Source organism: Sciurus vulgaris (assembly GCF_902686455.1).
Source record: "Sciurus vulgaris genome assembly, chromosome: 2".
NCBI lineage: Eukaryota > Metazoa > Chordata > Mammalia > Rodentia > Sciuridae > Sciurus > Sciurus vulgaris.
In genome coordinates, this window is record NC_136462.1 from 196,274,223 (window position 1) to 196,293,786 (window position 19,564).

The 19,564-nt window shown below is 47.6% G+C and overlaps 1 protein-coding gene across 15 annotated transcripts in view; it reads right to left on the reverse strand.

Moving 5' to 3' along the window:
* Positions 1–19,564, reverse strand: part of BCAS1 (brain enriched myelin associated protein 1) — a 91,164-nt gene that overhangs the window by 39,518 nt on the left and 32,082 nt on the right. For 9 of the 15 annotated variants that reach the window (XM_079127964.1, XM_079127974.1, XM_079127961.1 and 6 more), the window contains 3 exons: positions 5,012–5,170; positions 4,059–4,103; positions 1,765–1,896 (listed from right to left, as the gene is read on the reverse strand). In XM_079127964.1, coding sequence (XP_078984090.1) covers positions 1,765–1,896; positions 4,059–4,103; positions 5,012–5,170 — 336 coding nt within the window. The remainder of the gene's footprint in view (positions 1–1,764; positions 1,897–4,058; positions 4,104–5,011; positions 5,171–19,564) is intronic. The other 6 variants (XM_079127970.1, XM_079127967.1, XM_079127975.1 and 3 more) reach the window with 1 other exon arrangement.

Consider the following 19,564-nt stretch of genomic DNA (forward strand, 5'->3'; position numbering starts at 1 on the left):
TTTTAATAACCCTGTTTTCTGTGTACAATAGAATAATTGAAAGATGTAAAGAAATAGAGGTGAAAGCCAAACTACTGCATAAATGAGATTCCAGAACATTTTGGAATAGTCCTCTTACTTTAATTCACTTTTACATAAAAAACATACTGGATGTAGCTCCAGGCAAAACTTGAAGTCTGCATGCCTGTATTATAGAATCTGTAAAAAGAATGTCCCCTATGTCTTCCCCAAAGTCCTGAATCCTGTCCTACCCCCAGCGTATCTCGGGGGCAGGATGCGAGGCCAAGGACTGGAGAACCCTAGGAGTAATAAGATTGAACTTGGGCCATCCATTTATGGGTAGAGAGAGATACTGCACAGAGTGAAGGCCAAATGCAATACAGATCTGGGGGGGGGGGAGACACACACTCCCTAAACTTTCCACAGGAACTCCAAGTGGGAGCTAAATTAGGTTCCTTGGCATGAAGTCGGTGATGTGTTTCACTGGCAGTTACTAAACTCTCACATGCCCAAGTGGCCCTAACACTGTCTAAAGCTCCCTCCCTCAATGCAATATCTATTGCTCCCCCTCTTTCTCTCTTTATTGAACAAAATAAGCTTGTCTGGAAACTGAAGGGCGGCTTCATAACGTGGTTTGCTTATGCAAATATAGATTCAGCTACGAGAACTTTCTGTGGGACTTTTATTTGCATACACAATCCTGAGACTATCACATCCAGCTGGGGAAGTTTTTTAATAAGTTCATTCAACTTGGCAGAGAATGGTTGATATTTTATATAAATTTCCAAGCTTGAGGACCCAGTGCAGAGATCTTTTTAATTGATGGTTTCAGGCACACACTGGCATATTCTTGGACATTAGAAGAGTACCATCTCCCAAACTGGCTTCAATTTATTCCAATTCTCTCCCCTCCCGGAACATGGAGAAATAATGACTCTGCCTTCATTCATTGCTTTTTTTTTTTTTTCCTTGCTTGGGTTTTTATGTGAATTCAGTGTAAGCTTTGTTAATACTGGAAACAGATGGAATAGACCACACAAAGGTAACATTGTTATCTTCAGGTTAGAAGAGTGTTTCCCAAAGGCAGGCAGCCTGCTACCACTGGGCGGGTGGTGAAGTCAGGTTGCGTGGAAGCAGGGCATCAGACAGCATTGGAACAGTGGGTGTACTTTTCCCACTCTCATCTCTGTCTAATAACAACAGTCCAGGGAAAGACAGCTCAGGCTGGTGCTGGTGTGGCCTTCACATTCTCTCCCCTGGCCAGTGGCTTTCTAGCTAAGCTAGCGAGGGGACTGTGTTAGAGCTCCCTGGAAACCAGGCAGCGGGAACTTCAGGACCCTTATTGAAGGTCACCCTCCTCTTAGGCGAGGATTCTGGTTCCCGTGTATGCGGGAAGTCAAAGTTTCTTTTGAAGGAACATTTACTAGCCCGTGTTCGATTTCTATTTAAAAATATCAAGAGATTAATATGACCTCCAACCAGAGGGTCAAAAGCAGTGAGCATGCGGCTGGCATTTGGGAAACACGGCGCGAGAGGAGCTGCAGAACCCTGGTCCACGCTCAGCAAAACTCAGCCTGCCAATGTTTAGAGCGAAGGCAACTTGAAACAATTCACTGATGCTGAGTCCCGACATTTCAATACCCCTAAGGATCTCAGCCATCAGAGGCTCTGTCTTCACTAAGGCACAGGGTGGGCACAGGGTGCCTGCGCCTGGTATGGCGAGGACCAGGGTTCTTCCTTTTGCTAGTTGGACGGGATACAGACCTTATGTCTAAGGAATTTCCTAAAGGCGAGGCCCAACCGGGGGCTCCCCAGGTGCTTCTTGCTGCCCTTCGCCCGGGCCTCAGACGTCTTCTGACCCGCTTGCCCATCGCAGATGCTTTCTGCTTTGGAAGCCTTGTGGGCAACAGCAGTCAGCAGCTTAGAATTTTGCTTTTAAACAAAATCTAGTTTTCTCTTGTTTTAAGGAGTATTAATACATGTGACAGTTGACTGCCGGCACGTTACTGACGTCATCCACCCACAAGACACGAGAATGTTATCTTTTTAAGATGATTTGGTAAACAGCACATTCACAGGCAATTTCAGGCACGCATTGTTTTTCAACAGAGTGACCTATTTACATGACCCAGATCAACACATCTCAAAAAAACCCTACGACCAAAACTATACTACCCGCCCCCTGCCCCATCTGTATTGGCTAAACACAGTCACAGGGTAGTTGAACGGACTTAAAATAGCAAATGAAAAATTAATAATTTTAAAAGATAACGTTGTCCCTACTTAATTACTTTAAATACCTAAATGCTGTAGTCACATGCGAAGGACTAAAATAGACCTGCTGCAGCCATTGAACATGGTTGACTCAAGTTATAAGCAGCGTAGGAGTTTCTGTATGTGTTTAGAGTGCTGAAAATCTCCCAGAACCAAATGGGACAAGATACCACACTTTTCAAAGGCACACATTCAAGAACTTGAGCAGAAAATGATGTCAGAAGGGCAAGGTACAAGAACGGGTTTTAGGAAAGAGGTCTCCTTGTGGGCATCTTGGACAACCTAGGTGAAGAGCCCTCATTTGAGACCCAGTTCCAGCAGCAGGGACCCCTTAGCCCTCTGGAGCATCAGCCAGCCATGCTGGGTTGGGAGCTTTCTGGGTGGTGGAAGGGTCTTGGTGCCTGGGGAGCTGAAGAGAATGAGTATCTTAGGTCACTTAGGGAACCACACAACACACCCACATTCCCAACCGTTTATGGCCACTCTGCTGACTATGTAGTTTCCAACAAAGCAAAACACAGAATCAAAAGAGAAACATTTTGACCCAATCATTCATTGAACTTGACCCTAGCTGCCTTGTAGCAAATGAATAATTTTAAGGAAACTGCATGTAGATGCCTTGGAAATCTACTTTTCAACAGGAGAAAAAAATCTAGAGGAACCCAATGAGTATGATACAAATGTAATCACACCGTCCAACCTGGCGGTGCCTACGGGAGCAGGGGTCACCAACATTTGAATAGAGTGCTCCCCTGTCACACCTTTATTCAGTACCTGGAACTGGGAGAGAGTTTTTACTGTTCCAGTTTTACAGACGTGGAGACTTGATCCAGCCAGGTCAGGATCACACCACTATCTTGTTGCAAAACTGGAGCGCTAACAGGTCTTCTGAGGCCAGACCTAGCCTGCCTTTGTCACAGCTTAGCTCCTTTGAATATAGGGAACAGATGTAGCGGGCTGGCTAAGCCATTTATTTGGTCCTAGTGTCTTTCAAAGGATACAGGACAGTTATCTGTTACCAAGGTAACCTTCCCTTGAGGTTCCTCGTGAAATTTAAACCATGTGCCCTACCAGAGGTGACCAGTCCTCTTAGGTGCAGTGGGAAAACACCACTAAGAAAATAGTGGCTCCAAGACACCTTCATTTTTAGGAGAACTGACTGAATTTCTAGGGAGACAACGGAAATTCCAGCCTTCTGAATCCTACACGGCTCTCCACTTGGCTTATATCCCGTGGCAACTATTTTATTTCAAAATGGTCTTCGCAGTAGAGACTTTTTTTTTTCAATTTTTTTTTGAAACAAAGAACACATTTGCTTAAAAAAACCAAAACTATAGCAACTTCCGTCTACTTTAATGGAGTCTTCTTAAACTATATTCCCTGGGTCTCTACACATAACTAAAAAGATGAAGATGGCAGTGTAATGATTAGTTGTTCTATATAAGAAACTGGTTATTCCCACCATTATGTACAACTATAATGCACTTAATAAAAATGTGGGAAAAAAAGAAATTGCTTATTGTGGTATTATTTAACCAAAATTGGTATATGATTTAAGTTTCTCACTACAGTTTCATTACAATAGCATTAACCTAAATGAAATTTTTAAAAGACAATTCAACAGCACTAAATTGCTAGCTATATATGTCCATACATGTGTCTATACATATATATGTATATATATGTATAAAAACATAACATGGACACACATCATACAGAGAACAAATAAGCAGACACCCTCTAAATCCAATTCTGTGCACAAACCCATACGTTAAAGGGCCTACCGTATCTTCTGGATCCTTTTTTGTTTCAGCTTTGTTAGGTGACACCTTAAAAGGTTGAGAAAATCGAATGTTAAAAATCATAACTCTTGAGGGTGACTTTAATTTCATAATTACATTATTGTTTAGAGTGGTCCAGTTTACCACACTGCCAAAGCAAGAAATAAGAAGCACTTTTAGTTCAGTAGAAGGACCTCTGGGTAATGAAATGTTAACAAATTAATATTTGATAATGAAATGCATCAGATTGTATGCATTCACCACAAGTATGACCACATTCAAAATCACCTCCTGGAGGGCACATCTCTCACGGTGTGACCACACTCCACACCCAGGGCAACCCGTTGGTGTTTATGGCACTACTGTTGCTCATTTTGCTTTCTTTTTGTCTTTTGAAACTAGCCTTGATATCTGCAGAGAGTCCAAACACTTCTGTGGCTATTTTTTATGAATCTCTCACCCATTCAGCTCTTTTTTGACTATCTGGCATATGCCAAGCCAGAGAGTTTTGCCCTGGGGGGGGTCAGAGATGAGCAAGCAATGCAAAGACATGGTCTGTGGCCCCATCTAATTAAAACCATAAAGGTAGATGTCACAAGATGGACAGCAATTTCTACAGTATTTTACTTGCCATTTGAGTGTCAAAATTGCTTTGATAGGTCAATAGCTCAAGGCAGTATTTTCTAATAATTTTTATGATCAGTGACAATAAGACATTCAATTGCAATCAGATTCTATTACAGTACAGCTCGTGTCACATGGTCTGGGCTCCCAACTCCAAGGGCTCTCTCACCAGGAGCCGGATGGACATGGTTCCTCAGGAGACGCTTCCTCCGCGTTCTCTCATGTTCCAGCTGCGCCTTGATGGTAATGCATTCGGTACAGCAGCACTCAAAGGTGTATTGTTCTAACAAGTAACCCAAATTTTGGGCAATAGAAATGAGCAAATGACTCACCAGAGTTTTGAAGAAACTCATGATGGAATTATTATTCTCAGTTGTATTTGTGGTCTGTGAGTCGTCCTTTGCAATCTCCAGTCCTTCTGTGTCCCCAGAGACAGAGCAACTCAAGGTTTCAATCTCTCGCCCTTCTGTTTCCTTGCTGTCGACTATGTCCTAGGAGCAGAACAGAGTTTTCACAGCTGCGACTTGTTGAATGTGGACTCTCAAAGCAATTCCTTTTCTCCCTTACCCCCAATTCCAGCCATACTTGTTCTGCCCACGGGTGTGCAGAACAATCAGGAGCTTATGAGAGTCCCTCTTCCTTCCCTCCCCCTCTCCCCGACATATTCAGCATTTGCAGTTGGTTGGAGGGAGACTGTTTGGTGCCAAAGGGTAATAAACACAGCAGTATATGACACATTTCAACACAAACCCTTTTTTCCCAATTCTGCAAGGAGACTGTATAAGATGCCAATGCTTTCCACCTTTGTGGTCACCTTGACTCAGGATGTGTACATTAGCTTTACAGATCTGGGAGCTTATAGGTGCCAGGGATGTGGCATGTAAATAGATTTTCTCCTCTGACTTGCCAGAAGGGTAGGATGCATTCAGAATCCAACTTCCTTGCCCCTTTCTGTCTCCCCATCCCTGGGCAAGACCCTGTCATCTCTCCACTTCATGATTGCCACGGCCACCGGTCCTGTCTGCTTGGGTTCTGGGTGCCCTCCACCCCGTCTGCATGTCCCAGGCCCTATCCTCCAGACCTTCTCTGCTCCAGTGGCCTCCTCTGGCCTTGGAGTTGGCCCAGCTGACACAGCCTGCCGGATGTCTTAAGGTGTGGCTCATGCCGGAGTCCACCCACTTCACTCACTGGCTGCTGCTCTTCCCTCCCCGTTCATTCACTGAGGACTTTCTCAAACATACTTGCAATGGTTAATATGAATTGTCGACTTGATTGGATTAAGAAATGCCGAAGATTAAGAGGCTTCTGGGTGTGTCCATGAGGGTATGTCTAGGAATGATTGGCATGTGGGATAGCAAACTGAAATGGAGATTCTCCCTAAGCACGAGCAGCACTGTCCAATAGGATGGTGGCTTGGATAGAGTAAAAGCTGAAGAACAAGGAGGCAGATGCAGATGCAAGCTCCATTCTTCTTGAACGGGTTCTTGATGGCTGCTTGGATCGCCTAAGGATATTGGACTCTGGCTCCTTCACTCTTCCAAAGCGGACTCTGCCAGAGAGTCCAGGGAGTTTCCAGAAGCCTTCAGTCTCAGACTACGATAGCACCGTTGAGCCCTCTTGTTCTGGGGCTTCTGACTCTTGGACTGCACAGCTGCTGGTTCCTCCAGCTCTCCAGCTGCAGACGGCCATGTGGACTATCCAGCTTCTGGTCGTGTAAGCCAATCTAATAAAACCCCTTTTTATAATCATACTTCCTGTTGATTCTGTTCCTCTAGGGAACCCTGACTAATAAAATACTCCAAGTGATTTCCAACCTCACGGCTCTTTGTCTGGAACATTCTGTCCTCTGTGTGCCTGTCAGCAATTCCCATTCACCCTTCAAGTCTTAAGCGGCTCCTTTTCTGGGAGTCTGCCCCTGAACAGCCACATAAAGCTCCCTCCCTGCAGTGTCCTCTGCACTGTCCCATCTTTTCCACCTGCACTGTTGCCAGCATGGCTCACTAGGTCAACATCGCCTGGTCTGCCACACCACGCAAGACAGGCCACACGGCAGAGACGGGTTTCTCAGGTATCGAGGCGGGCCGGGCCCAGAGAAGGCAGTTCATCGATATGTATTATTTGACTACTGAATAAACAAAAGGAGGAAATGGAAATTCTGCATAAACGAGAGGGGGCTCTCGGTACCAACTTTCGTTCGTGATTAAAGAGCAGAGGCCTCTCCCCCGGCCACACCGTGAGACGGGTTCCATTCTGTATGTCTCCGTGGCTTTCATTCTCTGGTTTGGTTGTGCAGTAGCCTCCTTGACGGGCATTTGCAGTATTCATAATTTCACGTATAGGGTGTCAGATGCAGTGCTAACACAGGCATCTCTCACTTTTAGTTTTAATCCTTTTTGCGTATCTTTTCTTTGAGCCAATTGCCAGACGTGAAATTTCTGGGTCAAGAGGTATGCAAATTGTATAACTTGATAAGAATCTTGCAAAAAATATTGGAAGACTTTTACTAGGAAGATTTCCTGCAGGTATGTCTCTGCATCTGATTATTTGTCTGGTGCACTAGCAGGGATACTCAAACATCCAGAGTGGCCGGGGCCGCCCTGGGGGCTGTAGTCTGGCAGCGGCGCTTGGTCAGCGGGTGGGTGGAGTGAGGGAGGCCAACTCCACTCTCACCTGGCCTGAGCATCCTCCCCCTCCCACCCCTGGGCAGTGCTGTCCTTAATCCCAAGGTCTTGAGCTTCTAGCCTCCCCAAGCCATGTCCCATGCCCACTGCTGCCAGTTCCTTGATTTTAAGGAGAAAGGAAGGGAAGCTCTTCATTTCTGCATGGGGATTTCTAACAGGGCTCAGTGTGTGAGGTGAAAAGCCCACAGAAGACCTGGCATCTCCGTCTATGTTGACTACTTCCTCCAACAGTGGAGAGTGGAGGGGGGCAGCTCTGCCCTCAGTATTCCAGCTGTTAAACTTCCTGGAAGATTCTAGAAACCCAGGATAAACTGATATGTGTTGACTACCCAACCACTAAAACAATTAACTTAAAAGCAATGACAAATCATGAAGCAGTACATGTGTCCTCTAGTCTTTTAGGTAATATAATTAAAACAAGGTCATCTAATCTTAGCATTTTGTTATCTATTATAGAATAATATGTACTGTCAAATATTTTGCATTCACAGTATACAAGCCACTCTACAAACAAATGCATTAAACCTAAAATTTTTACAACAATTTTTTAAGATAAATGTTACAATTTATAGTTTTTCCAACAATGATATGAAGTTCAGGGAAGTTCTTTGACTTGTCTGAGAGAGGCGAACTTGGAGTTGAACTCAGAACTGTTGGAACTGAACATCTGAAGTGTTATGACCCATTTTCCCCTGCATGTCAACTTAGCAAAACTTGAGTAGCACAGCAGTAATCTTCAGTGTCATGTGAATTAAATCCAGGTGCTGGGAAACCAAGATCTTCAGGAAGAGTATACGCAAGTTCACACTAAATCCATAAATTCTCAGAAGGACTTTCATAGCTTAAGTCTCCCAAGAAGTACAACACTTAGAATTGTCTAAACCCCATTGTCCAGATTTCTCAAACAACACTTCTTTATGATTTCAGAGTCTTAGTGATCAGGTGCCTTCCAGCATCTGCTGTATCATTTACTCTCTGCAGAGACCGTGAAGGGAATTTCACATATGAGGAAACTTAGGCCCAAAGAGGAGTAACAGCATGTTCAAGGCCACACTCCTCGCAGGTGTAATTAGTGACTGTGTTTCTGCCTACCTGGAACTCCTTGTCCTTGTGACTCCAGGACCCTGCTCATCCCTAGGGAGCGGTCCCCATTCCTCCCAGTCCAAGCCTCTGCTGACCTGGTCTTAAGGGTCACTCTCCCGTGGCCTCAACCTCCTTGCAGTTCTTCAAACATGACAGCCGGGCTCCTGCCACAGTGCCTTTGCATCTGAGTTTCTGCCTGTCTGGCGCACTCTACCTTACGTCCTTTAAGTCTTTCCCAAATGCCACATTTTTGTTGAAGATTTCCCTCACCTTCTACCTTAAATAGCCACAGCTCCATCCCAGAAGGCCCTGTTGGTGCCCACCGTTTTATTTTTCTTCTCCTAGCAAACTTTACTTCTAATGTGTCACGGGTCCCCCTCCCCCGGGGGACCCTTGGCAGTGTTGGAGATGTTGGTTGTCACAGCTGGAGGGTGCGGCGGCTGTACTGAATAAAACATTCACATGCTCATTTTCTATTGCTTTTTCCCACAATAGAAAACCAGATGACCGTGGGAGCTTGTTCTTTTTTCTCTCCTGTGTGTCTCCTACACCTGGACTCGTGCACGTGCAGAGGCTCAGTAATTACAAATGAATGAATGAAGCTAATGAGACGAGCAGTCTGCAGCTGTTACCGCTGCATCTTCACATATTCTGTCTTCCCTCCTCTCCTTCAAGGACTCCAAGTCCGTGTAAGTCAGTCTGCGTGGAGTCGCTGTCCAGCTCACTGATGTCTCTTTCTTCTTGGAATCCTTCCCGTTTGCTTTTGGACAGCTTCTGCTGCTGTGCCTCTAAATCTCGAGTCTTCTGCGTTCTCTCCTCTGCTGTGAGTCTCATTCGGGGCCTTGCACCTCACACACTGCAGCTTTCATCTCTGGAAGTTTGATTTTGATTTTTAAAATATATCTTCGATGCCTCTACTCAACTTTTTAAACACACAGAATACATTTATAATGATTTTTAAATGTCCTTTTCTTCCAGTTCTAACACCCGAGACAGATCTTGGTTGGTTTCAGTTGACTTTTTCTCGAATCATGACACATTTTCCTGCTTCTCTGCTTCCCTGATGATTTTTGGTGAATGCTCGATAACTTGAATCTTACCTGACTGGGTTCTGAATGTTGTTGGCATTTCTAGAAACATCTTGAGCTTTGTTTTGGGTATGGTTAAAATAGTTGAAAGCATCTTCTTTCAGTTCTTGAATTTAAGATTGGTCAGGCAGGACCAAAGCCCCCTGGCTTTGGTCTAGAGAAGGCAATTCCAAGGGTAAGGAGCCTTCCCAGGCCTCCTGAAGAACCAGGCTCTCTGGCCTGGCCTGGCTGGCTCCTGGTTCTGCACAATAGTGGAGGGAGGAGCTCTCCTCAGGGGCCTTTGCCTGCGCGGTCTCTTCCTCCTGAGTGTGACCCCAGGAACTACCAAGAGCTTGGTCTCGGGGACCCTGCTGGGCTTCTCAGAGCAGTGGGAAGGGGCGGTCAGGGTGCATGCCTGGTTCCTGACTCCCAGAGATCCCTGGGGCTTGCTGCCCGATACCCAGTGACTGGGGAGCTGTCTTTGGTTCCAGGCTCCCTCTGTTCCAGGCAGGAGGGTGAGGCCAGTTCCTGTCACTACACCTTGGCAGACAGCTTCTACTCTGCTTTTGTCAATCGTGGACCAGCTACTGACACTATTTATACATGAACAGATGAAAAATGTCAGTGGTCAGTGTTTTGGTTCTGCCTTTTCCCCCAGGGACTGGGGTTGATCAAGGAAATTTGGAAACAAGAGTGCAGGGGCCTGGGCCCTAGCACCACCAGCTCATGGAGCTGGGGTGATCGGTCAGCACTCCTGGCTGGACTGGGAGCTCTCAGAGGACTGGTACCCTGCCTGAGTTCCTCACAGCAGGACTAAGAAGTCCACAGAAGCACTCACTCGAACCCAGGTGGACTTGTCACCTGGCCCACTTCCTGCAAGTTGAGGGACCCGGCCCAGCCAGGGTCTCAGCCTCTCTGGGACAGAGTCTCCTGATCTCACATGGGACTGATAATAAACCTGACCTTATCAACTTTGTTCTGAGTTTTCATGAGAAATAATGCATGTGCATTCCTTCCCACAAAGCTCAGCCTAACAGTGTTGGATAAAAGCTAAAACGACGACGTGAAAATTCTGTGTGACCTGCAAAGTTCCTGAAGCAAAATAAATCTGCGAGAAACACTTGTAACTGGAGGCAGACGTTCCCCAGCCTCCCCGCCGTGCTGCCTCCTCTGGCTTCCCTGGCTTCCCACACCTGTGTTCATCCATCCTTCAGCCCTGGCTCCCGCTTCCTCCCAGGGAAGCCCAGTGGGCAGCGCCACCCCTAGTGATCCGTCTCCTTTCTGAATTGCCATCCACTGTCCCCTCTGCACTCACGTGGCACTCAGCTCACCCACCTCGGCCAGCCTACTGCTGCTGGTCTGCGTTAAAAACAGGGCTTTTGTGCTACAAAACACAGAAGCGCCCTTTGGTGAGTATTTTAAAGCAATCCCAGTGTGCGCGTTCCACGGGGCTTCCTCCAGCTCCGAGCCCCGCTGCAGATGGAGACGTACTTCTTGTGAAATGCCTCACACACAGGCGGAGCGTCATAAAACTACAAGCAAACAGAAACCAGGGCCTTGACGGTCTCTTTAGATTTTCTTGTTAAATCCGTGCAAGGAGCATTTTGCTTGAAGAGAGGCGCTTTTGTAAAACAGCTTCTAATGGGAGTTACACTTTTTCTAATTACAAGCCGTAACTAGGACCCAATGCTGACGCTTCTGTGGAGAGCTGATGAGGCTTGGTGGGCCCCGCTTTATTTTGGGTGGTACATGGACACCTCTGGTTACTCTTCAACTGTGTGTCACAGACTGAAAGTTTGTGTCCCTTCAAAATTCACATGGTGGAATCCTACCCCCCAGTGTGACGGCATTAGGAAGAATAGAGCTTTTGGAAGATGATCCACATCAAGGAATGGATAAGATTAGGGTCCTGACAACAAGACACCCCAGAGACCTCGCCACTCCTCTTTCTGCCTCTTGAGGAGACGATGAGAATCCGTCAGTCTGCGAGCCGAGGGGGGCGCCTCCCCAGAACCCACCCGCATTGCACCTGCTCTCAGGCCTCCTGCCTGCAAGACAGCAGAAATGGGTTTCCATTATTCCTCAGGCACGGCACTTTGACAGCAGCCTAAACTAAGGCAACGGGCATCAGAAAAATATTTCTAGCGTCAAACCTCCGAAATATGAACGTGTTTGCTCGAGTGAAGCTGAGTATAAAGTAAATTTTAAATAAAAATATCATGTATAGTTGAACAGGTGTTTTGAAAATGAGCCATTATGGAAGTAGACAAGAAATAAATCTGCGCTGAGCCACCCCCCCCCCCCCCGGGGCCTGATTAAGGTGTCCCTGGGAACACACCTCGCTCCCGACCATCCGTCGTGCATCTTCATCCCACACCTGCGTGGGACACTAGCTCTGTGCAAGCTGTGCAGAGGCCACACAGCCTCAGCAGGACTGAGCATCCAGCTGGCCCAGACTCGACTCCCTGCGCCTCCACTCAGCCCCGTGCCGTCCTGGCAAGTGTCCTGACTTCTGTGCTCCTTTGCTCGTTTGTAAAAGTGGGGAAATGAGGAGCACCTGTCTTTTAAGGGTGCCGTGGGAGCAAGTGGGATGATCCACATCAAGGACTTAGAACCATGAATGGCATACAGTAGGCACTTAATAGATGTTAGCTGTTATGATTTTTAACCACTCGCACTCTTTTGAGCCCTGTGAGATTTGCAGGGAAGAGTCAGATGTTCCTCCCCTCTAGATGCCTAGAGTCTCTCCTTTTTATTAGCCTACCCCTCCTCATCTCTTATACCCTGTACCTATCACTCCCAGACTCCCAGGGGTGGGAAGTCCCTCTGTGAGTCTATCTCCCACTTCTGTCCTTGGCCAGGATTAAAAGGCTCCTTCCTTGCCTAAAGGCTGCTCTGTTTTGCTCCATGATTCCAAAATGGAAAAAGGACCCCAGCCTTTGGGGTCGAAAACTGGAAGCAAGGACAGCGTGCACCCAGGTTGAGAATGACTGAACTAGACAGACGAGGGAAAGCTTGTGGACCGAGCACCTTCCTGGGCCGTGGAGCCGGAGATGGTGTAGACGTGCAGAGGTGGGTGGGGCAGAGAGAGGGGCGTGACACAAATGTGGAGAGGACAGGCAGGCGTGGCTTTGGGGGCCGGGGGTCCTGGGGGCAGGGTCTTCAGGGCAGCTGAGCCACAGGGTATGAAGGCAAGGTGGCTGGAAGGACAATCTGGAGTTGGACCCAGGAGGTGTTGAGCGCCAGCTGGGGGAGGTGTCTGGGCCCAAGAGCACATGGCACAGGGAGGTTCGAGTGGAGCAGCTGTGCCCCAGAGCCCCCAGGTGGGTGTGCACCACGGAGCTGGGCCCGAAGTCAGGGGAAAGCCCCGGCAAGGCAGGGAGACATGACCCTCGTCCTTCCCCTCATCCTTCCTCCCGGAGCCCCAGGCCTGAGGGACAGGAGGGAAAGGGCAGGAGCTCCCGCCCCTGGTCAGGCCAGGGCTTGGTTCCAGAAGGAACTGGAAGCCACGTCAATATGCACGCGAAGGTGACATTTTGACGTCGGATGTGCTGGACTTTGGGATCATGGCAAGTGGATCTGCAATGGTACCAGGAAGGTGAGCAGAGGAGCTATTTATCAAATACAGACCCCCTTGGTCTAGGCACTGGGAAGAGGGGTGGCACATTCCTGTGCTTGGGAGCGAAATTCTAGCAAAGGAGGAAACGCAACCAGACTCTTATACAGATAAATCAGTAAGTGCAGCAGAGTCCAGGTGGGAGGCCTGATCCAGGAAAACGGAGGCAAAGGGAACGGAGGGCCGTGGACTGCGGGCTACTTGAGACAGTGCTGAGTCCTGTAGGAAGCTGGGGTGGGCTGGTCCACGGCTTGAGCCACTCTGTCCCCTCCACAGGCTCCCCACCACGTGTCACCGAGAATGGAAGGGGCTCACCTAGGCTGCCTCCAGCTCCTGCCCAGACCTGGACCTTCCTAAGGTCACAGGAAGCAGGGATTCTTCTCTGTGATCCCAGGGCAGGACACACAGGGACAGTCACTAAACCTCCTGGGAGTAAAATGGGAGGCAGTGAAGTTGACTAACGGGAATGAGTTGCAAGGCTCAGTTGTCAGGAGGAAGCTGCAGCCGGGAGCATCTGAACAGTGGGTTGATGTGCACCTCCAAGAACCCTGACCGGAAAGGACACGGTGAACAGAGGCCCAGGGACAGAGGGCCCCCAACTTCATGTTCTACCCTGTGCCACCTTCTGAAGATCCCTCTAAAGGGGTCCCCTGTGCTTCCCTGATGCCCACCCATCACCCTGGCTCATGGTTTGGACAACAGAGGACGGAGAGAACCTGCTGGCTCAGTGCCTTGGGCTCCTCCTGGGTGAAAGTGTTAGGGCCCTTCAAGTTGAAATTCTCAGCTTAAACCTGAGCCTTTATTTTGCAGTGGTTTCTCCTGGCCTTCCGGACAGCAGCGGAAGCCTTCTGGAGGAGGATATGCAGTTTCTCCTGCTCCTCCTACAAGGGACAATGAAAGACGTGAAGGAGCAGGCAGACCAGCTGGGGACCCGAGGAGCCACCCAGCAGGGAGACCCTGAGTCCTCTTCTGTGCATCCTGGACTTGGAGCGAAAGAAGCTGGCAACCTGGAAACACCAGTGTGTGCCAGTCCCCCAAGGCCTCCCAGACTGTTCTCGGTAAAAGACAGGGGCACTCCAGGAAGCTAGGGAACTCCCAGCACTCAGAGCAAGCAGCAGAACCGAGAACCCAGGAAGAGACCCACGCAAGGCAAGTATGCCCAGCTGGTTTTTGACACCAGCAAAAAATCAAAACAGAAAGGCTCTTTTCCATAAATGGCGCTAGAGTCACCAAACAGCCACAGAGTAAAAGAAAGGATTTGACCCGGTTCACACCTTGTGCAAAAGTTAACTCAAGACAGACCAGGGACTTCAATGTACAATGAAAAACATAAAACTTTTAGGAAGAAATAAGATAAAATTTCCAGGATTCTATGGTAAGGCAAGAGGTTTTAGATTTTATACTGAAAGCACAATCCTTAAAAGGGGAAATTCGTGAGTTGGATTTCATCAAAATTAAAAGATTCTGCTCTGGGAAATATCCTGTTCAACAAATGAAAAGACAATCTGGAGAGTGGAAGGAAATATTTGTAAACCATGGATCTGGCAAGGAACTCACACCTAGAGTATGTAAAGAACACTTAAAACTCAGCAGCAGAACCAGAGACAAAAATCCAGTCAGAAAACGGGCAGGTGATGTGAAGAGACGTCTCATGGCAGGGGATGTAGACAGGTGGCAAACAAGTGCATTCCGGAATCTTTCTGACTTCGCTAGGGAAATGCAAATAAAACCAAACGAGAGATCACTGCACGATTTTAGAAAAGACTGAAATAAAGAATAACGTCAATCCCAAAGGCTGATAAGGACGAGAGAAACTAGATTGCCTGTAGGTTCCTGGTAGAAAAGCGAGTGATATGGCTGGGACAGAATGAGCTTAATAGTTTCTTAAAAAAAAAAAAAAAAAAAAAAAAAAAAAGAGCTAAACATGCAATCACGGAAAAGCCAACAATTGCACTCTGGGTATTTCTCCTAGAGAAACGGAAACTTATATTCACAGAAAATCTCTTCATTAATGTTCACAGCAGCTCTGTCGGTAACAGGCCCCACGTGGGAACAACCAGATGCTTTGCAGTGGATGAGAGGTTAAAGGAATGGGGATGTCCAAGCATGGAATACCACCCAGCAATGACACAGGAAGGAAGGGAACAGTCTCTATTGATGAACTCAGTGACCTGCCCCAGTCCCATCTATTTACACACCTCCATGGAAGAGCGGGAATGGAGGCCATGTGTACCAGGGGTACTGGGGCTCAGGAAGAGGCGGAGGTTGGAGGCGAGTGGATGTGCCCACAGCAGGGCCCCAGAAGTCCCCGGTGGTGTCGGCGGTGAGTGCCAGCTTCGATAGCTGGTCGTGGTGCTGCGCCACGGGTCTCTAAGACGCTACCATCGGGTGACAGTGGACAGAAGGCTCTCTCTGTGCTACTTCTCACACTGCATGTGAGTCTGCAATGACGCTGAGATTACACAGTTAAATAGAAACCTTATGGGACTGTGCCGGGAGAGCGACAGTGAAGAGCCACTCCAGAAGTCTGGAGTAGTTCAGTAAGTTAGCATGTGGTGTCAACAGGTAAAATTAACCTGCCACCAAGTGACGGGCCAGCTGGGAATCATTTGGGGAATGTGAAATGAAAGGGGAAAGTGTCCATGATAATAAAAACGACCAAACTATATGTTGGGCTCAACACTAAGCTAGGTAAAAAGGATCCCATTTGGTATTTAGTTCTTTTTTTCTTTTTTTTGGTATTGGGATTGAACCCAGGGGTGCTTTACCACTGAGCCACATCCCCGGCTCTCCTTGTTTTTTTTATTTTGAGACAGGGTCTCATTAAATTGTTTAGGGTCTCGCCAAATTGCTTAGGGCCTTGCTAAATTGCTGAGGCTGGCCTTGAACCTTCGATCCTCTTGCCTCAGCCTCCTGAGTTGCTGAGATTACAGGTGTGGCCACTGTGACTGGGCCCATTTAGTTCTTGATGAAGTAAAAGAATATATTCTTGCCTGAGGTTGCAGAGCAATCTGGGGGCAGAGTCTAGGCCCAGAGGCGAGAGGCTGGTGAGACCCACGCTACCCTGCAGCTCACGTCCCTGCCCTCCGACACTCATTGCCCATCACCTCCTTGCTGGGAGCTTTTCTGCGATGAATTCCCAGCCTCCCTCCCTCTGCCCAGCTCAATACTTTCCCGCATTGTTACCATGAACGTTCTAACCTATTTTACCCAACATAGGCGATAGAGATGACACCTTCAAGGTTTGGAATGGAAGGACTTTTTAATAAAAATGTAGGGACAGCAGAGCAGCCATCTGGGGGAAAAGTTAACTTGGTGTCAACTTGACCCTACACCAGGACAAAATCCAAACGAAGGAAAATTCTACAAGAAAACATGGGGAAAGTCTTATAGTTTTGAATTGAGAAGATTTTTGTAGTTATGACTCAAAATCTGAAAGTCAGGAGAAGATAGGAAATGTTTACACAAAGACGTGCTGGGCACCGGGCAGGTGGGTGGAGAACACTCCCGGGCGGGGAATCAGCGCACATTAATTCAGTCCTGAAAGAGGGCAGTTTGCATTGCCCCACACATTATTAAAGAGGATGTGTTCTTCTACCCAGCAATTCCACTTCTAAGAGTTGATGCTGTACCTAAATTCATATGTGTGAAGTATGAGATGTTACCAGTGAGGAAGTGCTTTATGTGCAGATATAGAAAGTCTTGTTAACTGGGAAAAAAAAAAAAAAAAAAACAGAGGAGAAGAGAGTGCATGTTATATCATCGTTTGTGTAAAAAGAAGGAATAAGAATTTGTGATTTATTTCCTTGTTTATGCTTAGAGAACTCCTAGAAAGATACATTTAAAAAAAATATAAACCAGTGATTATCTATTGGAGGGATGCGCATGGACAAATATAGCGCTTTCTAACTTCTTGTTTTGATTCAAGTGAATGCACTACCTACTAAAATTAAAATTAAAACAGAATGTGCATGGCTAATTTAAAAAATCTAAAAACATCCAGAGGGCCAAGCTAAACAGAGTGGGAAGGAGGACCCAGTCTTCAGTCTGCCCGTTCGCAGCCTGTACCTTAAAAAGTGTTATTTGTCCTTGACTGCAAATAACGTGACTTTGCTCGTCTCACCGGGTCCTCAGATCATTCTCAGCAAACAGAAATCTCACACGAAGCAGAAACGCTCTTCAAGAAATACTAGAAACTCCTTTTGAGGATGCAGGAGTTCTGGTGTCAATTTGTATTTCCTCTCTAAGAATCTCATGTGTTTTCTTTTTCTTTCTGTTGGTTTCAAAGAGCAGGCAGACGGGAACGCCGGTTAAGTGATCACAGCTTGTCATGCGAAAGAGAGCGCTGCCTGACCATGTGAGGTTCTAATGCAGCCCGTGTGGAACTCAGCTAGGGAGGTCCACTGGACTGAGCGGGTCAGGCAGGGCCTCAGGCCAGCAGCCTGAAAACACAGGGAAGGTGGGGATCCAGGCTGAAGCGCCTGTCTGGGCCTGCTGGGACGTCCTGCTGGATTTCCTATGCACCGCCTCCCTCTGGACCTTTAGCCCGAGGGCAGAGTACAGACCAAGATGGGGCCAAGACTGCCCGCATCTGAAGAGCAGAGTCCCCCGACCCTCCTTTGCATCTGTTGGAAATTCCAATCACATGCTTCTGGGATGAAAGGAAAGAGGGGTCTGTTTCCTCTCCCTCCCCCTTGGACGTCCGGGTTGGACCTGCCTGGTGGCTGGTGGTCACTAAGGCTCCACTTTACTCCATGCAGAGCACTGTCACAGACTCAGGGAGAAAGTTCTGTAAGTTCTCCAAGCTAGAATCCGTCCTCCAGCTTGCCTAGAAAGGAAGGGAAGTCAGCAAGCAGGAGGGACCCTAAGACCAGACGCTGAAAGCGTTTTGTGGAATCCCAACCTTTCCTAAACAGACAGAGTATTTTTCACATTTTTTTTAATACAAAGCTCTAAGCCACCTGAGGAGCGTCAGTGAACGTGTACGACGTAGGCGACGTCACTTTTACTTTCCCCACTGTGCCCACCTAATGCGACGGTGTCTCTTAAGCCCATGGCCAGGACAGGCCCAGAACACGAGTCGTGCCCCCGCAGCAGAGGCCAACTGAGAGGGCGGTCCCCGAGCCGCCCCTCCGGCACAGGATCCCTTTCTTGGGGATGGTTTCTCAGCAGCCATCAACGTGATTTTTAGGGTTAGCATTATTTGTGACAAGGAATTGCCGCGCGCACTCTGCAGCGATAGGTTGGGCGTTGCGGAGACAAGGCAAAGCCCGTCGGAGCCACTGTGACCAGGCCCGCGGTCCCTGGGGCTACGGGATGTGTCAGCCTCACAGCGCCGCCCAGTGGCGGAGTCGGGGAATCGCCTAGACGGGGGCGCGTTCCTCGGCTTAGATGGTCCACTCCGGGGCTCCTTTTACAGAAATGAGACAAAATATCCACGAATAAAAAGTGGGAAAGTGTATCCATCATGCCATTATGGAAGGACAAGTGCTATTAACAGTTAGCAACTTTGCATTCCACACCCCTCCTGGGGGGAAGCGTGGATATACGTGGGCAGGCAGGCGGGCAGAGGCTGCTGCGACCCCAGAGGTCGCACCTGGGATGTATGACTGCACTCACACGTCAGCCTCAGTCTCTTCGCCAGCCTTGTTGATGGGGTCTGACGCATGGTGCACCGTAACCCTCAGGAAAGCCCTATCATTTTCTTTTACAAACAATACAGAAGTGGGTTTTTTTGCTGTTTTGATTTTTGGCCTTGTGGACAACATTTTGCTTAACTTTTCAGTCCACTCTAAAGTGTAGACTGTCTCAGTCAAGAAGCATGTGTGTTTTAAAACTTTAAAATTTTGTATTGGTGAAGTCCGTGGTTGAAACGAAATTCCCAGTGGGATCCAGGTACTAACTGGGAAATTATCAGAAACTTCAGGGAAAATTTAAATAAAATATTAAAATATAAAATCTAGATTTTTCATTGCCCTCTGCTATGTTTTCTAAGAAGGGAATTTACAGCCGAGAACACATTATCTAAGATTTTCCATTTACCCATTTTTCTTCCTCTTTTGTGGGAGGAGAGACACGATCTTGTTCAATGTAGCCTCTTGCACTCACTGAGCCAAGACAGGCTGAAGGACCCAGAGCAGGGCTCTTTGTTGTAAATCACATCACTGCCATTTTACCGCTCTGTAGGCCTCGTCTGAGTGCACCGAAACTCATTAGCACATTCATCTAGCATGTGGAAGGCCCGGGGTTCAATCCCTCTGATCATAAAACAAAACCCCAACTCATCTCATATCTTCTCAGCGGAAGTCCAGCTTGGGGCTTCTACAGGGTAGGTCCTCATCAACCCACACGGACAGGTTGTATTTGTAGGATTAAATAAACCAGTTGCTTGTGTGGGCACGGGGGAAGACAGACAGTATCTGTCTAAGAAAGCTATTT